Below are 6,663 nucleotides of genomic sequence, written 5' to 3'. Positions count from 1 at the left end.
ATTTCCTTTACGTGTAGCGTCAAATTTTTAAATTCTTGTCTTAATGTTTCAGTCTTGATCCACTTTACTAAATAAAATTCATCTCAGCGATGGAGCGTCCTTTTTTGATATGTTTTTCATTCAACTATTAAGAAAATGTATGCTACGCCTATGCTTGGGAACTAAATTCGAAATTATTTCCTTTACGTGTAGCGTCAAATTTTTAAATTCTTGTCTTAATGTTTCAGTCTTGATCCACTTTACTAAATGGTTTAGCATTCTTGTAAAAGTACTTCATAAAAGACTCTTTTGAAAAGAGTCTTTGTTTGCTTTCTTGATAACTGGAGTAATTCTCTTCCAAAATCGCAGATGCGCAAATATTTAGTTATAATTTCATTCGGTCTTAGTTCAGAAAAGTGAGTTTTGAAGCTAAGATTAAGCACGAATTAAGTGTTTTCTGATGGTTTCGACCAGTAACTTAATTCATGTGGTTAAGTTCGAGTAGCAATCTGAGATCTAAGACAATTGCCCCTCACTTAAAAGGCTTATGAAAGAAAATATTTGAATCTGTGTGAACTTTGCAGCCAGAGCGGAGCGAGAGCCGTGATTCACAAGAGAATCAAGAAATACGCCACCTTTTCAGCGCCTTTTAGCAAACCATATAAGTCTATTAGGAGTAAAATATCGCTTGCTGAGCCCTCACCTCTCTGTGCTTCTTCAGAAAATTAATGTTGAGGAAAATCAAGCATGAAATGGCAGCTGTTTCCTAAACTTACTCTTTTGTGCGGAGGATACATTTTTGTTGCTTTATTTCTGAACGACAGCAAGAAAAAATTTAGTTCCATAACTTGAACAATTTGAATATTTCGTCTTTTACTTGCTACCCAGTGTTAAGACGTCGTATCCCACAGAGCAACTATTCATGACACGATGACACAAGCTTCTGAACTATTAAAATATGTGGTCCCAACATGAAATACGAAATGTTTATTGGTATGTGTTTATTGATCTTAATTAGGAGGGCAAATTATACTATCAAAAACGTCAACGTATACATGGATTGGTGTAAAATTATACGAAATGTGTATCTTATGCAAACTAATGTTGGGATCACATTTCGTCGTACAAATTTCCTCTCTAGGTATAATTACTCTAAGCTCTTGACGCCGCTGAAAATTCAAAATAAAAGAAAGAAAATTCGGCTTTGTCGTCGCGCAGGGACTAAACTAAGGAACATCGCCACCTGCGAATCTAAATTTACCCACAAGAAAAATTATAATTATCTGACAATAATGAGAAAAATCTAATTTTAATAAAAGTTTTGCCTGCGGCGCATTGAGCGTATCTGGAAAATGATAATGGCTGTTAAGCTCCGTAAAAGATGCAAACCTAGCAACATTTGAATGTGAATTCCTGTACACAAATTTGATATATCGGACGCTTTTTTATGCAGCACTCCGACCATACCACTAAACCCTTGGATTGCAGCTTTCAAATAAGGGAATGATACTTACACTAACAGTAGTAGTATTTTGATATAAATATTTAGTAGATGTCTACAGCGTAGTAGATTTCATCGACTCCACTTGTTTGTTTCTTTTACGCATAAGAAAAAAGACGAAGATGATGTTGAAGCTAATAACTTTTTGAAAGTATTTTTCAAAGGAAAATTATGAGATCGATTCGGAAATCTTAAAGTTGAAAATAGAATACTGAAGGAATAAGACCTTTTAATTTGATTTTTTCGAACCTTTCTATGAACTGAACCACAGGAATTTGATTCTTCGTCGAACAAAAAAAATGTTTTTAGAAATCGGTTAAAGAATTACTCGAGTTATGGAGTTTTTCAAACATTTTCAATCATACTTTTATCATGTCATGGACATTTTGAGTGATTTTTCGAATAAGACCCAGGAGAGGGATTACGGCATCAGTTCTCTTTTCTCAATTCTATCAAAACTCTACTGTTAGAGAACGATTCACTACTTCACTGAAATATGTCGCAACAAAGCCAATGTCAACCGAAAAATAATTAATTTTTTACTGGACGGACTGAAGGACTCTCTGCAGCAGTAATCAGTTTTTCAATCGGCCCTATATCGGCCTGGCGATACGAGTCTGACGAATCGATGAAATGACAGCAAACGTTTTTTCAAATTCTTATCGCCAAGCATATAGCTGCGATATAGGGCCGATTAAAAAACTGATTACTGTGCCAGAGTCCTGAGGTCATGGGCTTTACGATGGCATTTTATTTGACTGAAATCCGTTGAGTAAAAAATTAATTATTTTTCTGTTGACATTGGCCTTGTTGCTGCGACATCTTTCAGTGAATCGTTATCTATCAGTAGAGTTTTGATAGAATTGAGAAAAGAGAACTGATTCCGCAATCCCTCTCCAGACTTATGGTCATGATATTACTTTGGCATAAAACATTGTTACTTTGGCGCCCAAGATTTCGTTTTTAGGCGCCCCGTTGAAAAGTTTCCCACCTGCACAGAAATCCTTATTTTAGTCCCTGTCGTCGCGTGCACCACTTGCATCCATTGTAAGCTTAGCTAGACTGTCATTGTAGTGACCTTCAGGTATCAACTTGTATGTGCAATGCCAAGAAATTACTCCGAATTTATTTGTTAATTACTCTGCTCCGGGCTCTCTCCATGGATTCAAGGATGAGGGATGTAAAATTATTTAATAGAAAACACAGACTTTCGAATTAATTTTTGTTTTTTTTTTTATTTATTTAATATTTTCTTGTTGATCCTTATTCAGATACAATAATAATTTTACGTTGAAAATGTTTTCTTTCTTAATTTTCCTTTTGCATATAAAAATTATTTACGATTAATTTATTACCTACAAAAAGGTAAATTATGAGATATTTAATTTTGCTTTCTGTTTAAAATGTTTTTTTTTTATATTATTTACCAAAAGAACGATCATCACTCTTCGAAAAACGAAAGAAGAAAAAAACTGATAAAATCAACTCTGAAATATGCACGAAAAAAACAATAAAGAGAATGCCAATTAAAAGCTATAATCGATTCATTCAATTTGATTATAAATAATCGGATTTAAGTTTGTTGGAGAGGGAGTAAAGATTCAAATTTCAATTTCAGACAAAATATTTACCATTCCCTTGATTTTGTTTCTTTATTTTTTTTATTTTTTTTTATTTTTAGTTTTTACTCATTTTCTTATCAAATTGGTTAACCTTAAAATATCATTCGCATACTAACTCAGAGGCACAATATTTTTGATATAATTAATTAGAATAAAATCATCCGCATTTTGTCACAATCCATTTAAACAATTATCCGTTTTCAATATCTTTTACTCAAAATTTCTAAATCATTCCATCCGTTTCAATGCAAAACTTTCAAATTTTACAAAACTTATGACCAAACAGTTATTTTACTTGATCGTTTCTTATTAGAAAAATAATTAAAAATTTCTTAAAATAAACGAAATAAAAAGAGTTGGAAATGACTTTGAGGAGACTAATCAGTTAATCTGTTAAAGAAACTTAAATAGACAAAAAGAAAACGGCTGCCATCTACCACATCGAATCGGTATTGTTTCAATTTGATCATAATTTTCTTCGTTTTGTGTAACATTTTTCATTGAATCAATATTTACCAGCGAGCAAACATATTTATCGAGTACAAATATCTCTATCTCTACAATCATTTTCATTTTGTTAAAATCAAATCTATTTTGTCAAAGCTTTTAAGCGATCTACATAAATCTGATGCTTCACAATTTTCGCTTTTTTCTTAATTGTTTCGATCCATTTATTTCCCAATGATAAAGAGACGATATAAAACAGCCAATCTGAAATTAAGTGATCCGATTTTTTTACTTTAGATTCTGTTGATAAGTTTTTTACGTTTCTTGTTTTTCAATTGTTTTCTTTTAAGCAGAATAAATTCCCATCGAATGTACAACAGTTCCTAATAATTTCGTTGATTTAAAAGTTTTGGTTTTTTTTACGTTTTTTTTTTAAATTTGTCATTTCACTTTTATTTACGCTCAAATGTTACTTCCGTCTTGAAGCTACATCTAACATTTTACTTTCTAATTCATTTTTGTTTAAAAATTTTTCTATTTGTGTTTTAAAATGGCATTATAAGTGGTTCAATAAGAGTGAAAAATCCAATCCTACGGGTGGGTATCTGAAATATTAAATACAATCTCGTTTTTAAGACAAGTTTTTGTTAAGTTTTAAGATTAGAAGAGGAAAATGTTAACTTCATAGAAGGATGGATGCCTATAATTTTGATGAAGAAGGGAAGGGTGAACTGTTAAATTTATAATGGACTTTCTTCTATCATATCATTTGATTCACGAACCATATTGATGAGCTTATCATTTGACTGAGTATGGAAGCAGAAATAATGTTGGAATGAAGGGTTTAAGAAAATTTAATTTTTGCTCAGAATTGGTCACCCGGAACAGTTCAGAAGCCGAAAAAAAGAGTTTTCGTTCATAGTTCAAAAGGTGACGGAGATGCGTCTACATCGGCTGAAGACACAGGAAGCAAGGGGGCAGTTTTGATACAAATTCCTCAAACTAAAAATTTGTTTGTGTTGGTAGTGAATTTGAAGGCAGACATCTATCTGATTTGAAGATTTTCGCAATGGGGAATCAGTATGCTTAATCCTACTAATTACTCGACCTGAACATTTAATTAAACTGATGAACATTATCGATCCAATCAATGTGCTAAAACTTCATTTTTGTTCTAATATTACCAACAATCTCGGCCGGAAACTCAGCTCATTGGCCACTTCTATTTTAATTTGGAAATAACATTGTCACGGTCAATTAATTAAAAAGAAATTCACTGAACGTGAGATCAATGAAATTAAGCAATTTCACATCACGTAAGCCAACAGACTGAAACGAACATGTTAACCTAACATCTTCACATTGAAAAGATGTTATTTCAATAAGAACCTCAGGTAGCCACTGAGTATCAAAAGCCTAGAACATTGAGAAGCGATACAACACTCAAGCTTAAATTGTAATTGGACAATTCATTATAATGTGTTTTGGTGAAAGGAGTGTAATTTTCTCGTTGGTAAACATTTCTCAGACTGAAATTCCAACAACAGTACGCCATATAATGATAAGGGTGACCAATGGAAAGCAATTCATTTAGGAGCAATTAGGGAAAATATCTCAAACACCTGGAATTACTACTTCAAGCAAATCAAATGCCGCAGAAGTCGTTCCAATAAAATTAATTTTTGGTTTCTGGATGTAAAAAGATTTAGTGTATTATGTCGTCAAAGCTAGTTTAATGCGGTATATGACAGAAAATTGCAATCTGGTTCCATTCATTAAAATTTTCCTCATTCCTCCCATTTAGCATCTAATGACTACGTGAAAATTTTATCTCGATCTTTTAATTGTAATTAGCATGTTACAGTGAAATGAAAATTGTTAAAAAAAATTACTTACACAATTTGCATAGCTCACAAATCATCATCAACGGATTTTTATAGTTCAATTCAATTTTAAAAATAAAATCGTTTTCGTCGTACAACAAAAAGAAAATAAGTTAAGGGAAATAAAAACATTATTTTATGCACATTTAAAATACTTTGTGTTGACAATGCAGCTTATTATACGCAACGATCCACTACATACTTAAACATTTAATTTATTTTTTCTTCCCTACATCCTTATCCTAATTCCACGTTACATTCGGTGTATCAAAGAATTCATCTTCTGAATCATCTAACAGTTTTCCTTCTGTTGTGTCCTAAACAGCAATTTACAATAACAAAAAAATTTTGGTTAGAAATTTCATCAAATTTTATCAACATTTCGGAAGCAAATGGAATCATTATTATTTGGGTATGGTGTGCGCAGGATGTGTGGGATGTAAAAGAGACTCAAAATTAAGTTTGTCACAGACGGCTGTCAATTTATAATTTCTTAAGTGTCTGTTGGAATCAAAAGTCGGTCTTTTCCATCTGTCAAAATGACGTTTTAAACGTCAAACGAAAATTTAAGAAACGGCATGGACCCAAATTTTTTTAATTTTTCCTCATTTCTATTTCGTTATTAGAATTAAGGAAAAATAAAACATTTTGCGACCATTTCGCAAATTTGTTTTCGTTTGACGTTTAAAACGTCACTTTTGACAGATGGAAAAGACCGACTTTTGATTCCAACAGACACAATTATACCACCAACACACTCTCTCGCATGATACGATCATTTGAATATCAAAATGCAGCAAAGGGACAATTCCAATTAGCGAATTATAAGAAAAATGAAATGCAATTGACTTCTTGTCGAATAGATTCAACAGAGAAAAAAACATCGTCAGCCTATTGGAAGTGAGCTATATCAATGAAATTTCATTTTTCTTATGATTCGCCACTTGGACACGTTCCCGTTCTGTATTTATTTATTCATTTCATGTGGCATTTCACGGTTGGTTTGAAACGAGATTAAATAGGGACCGCCGACCACCAATATTTTTTTTTTCATATTTATAATGAGTGATGGACAAGAACATCACACAGGAAAAAAATAGCCCGAACCCCTGAGCCGTTTCTGAGAACCAGTGGATGCGCTACCACGAGCAGTCAGACACAGCCTGATCACAAATTTTAATGGGGATCGGTAGAGGGAAAAATTCTAAGATATACTGTGTAAAAATTATTG

At 32.4% G+C, this 6,663-nt stretch overlaps 1 protein-coding gene across 4 annotated transcripts in view; it reads right to left on the bottom strand.

Annotated features, from left to right (window-relative positions):
- Positions 1-2,897: 2,897 nt before the first annotated feature.
- Positions 2,898-6,663, bottom strand: part of LOC119072818 (RB1-inducible coiled-coil protein 1) — a 54,635-nt gene continuing 50,869 nt past the window's right edge. For 2 of the 4 annotated variants that reach the window (XM_037178117.1, XM_037178119.1), the window contains one exon: positions 2,898-5,749. In XM_037178117.1, coding sequence (XP_037034012.1) covers positions 5,675-5,749 — 75 coding nt within the window. In that variant the 3' untranslated portion in view covers positions 2,898-5,674. The remainder of the gene's footprint in view (positions 5,750-6,663) is intronic. The other 2 variants (XM_037178118.1, XM_037178116.1) reach the window with 2 other exon arrangements.

This window comes from Bradysia coprophila (genome assembly GCF_014529535.1).
Source record: "Bradysia coprophila strain Holo2 chromosome IV unlocalized genomic scaffold, BU_Bcop_v1 contig_84, whole genome shotgun sequence".
In the NCBI taxonomy this organism is placed as follows: Eukaryota; Metazoa; Arthropoda; class Insecta; order Diptera; family Sciaridae; genus Bradysia; species Bradysia coprophila.
Note: the sequence above shows the minus strand (reverse complement) of the source record. Positions and strands in the feature narration are given on the sequence as shown.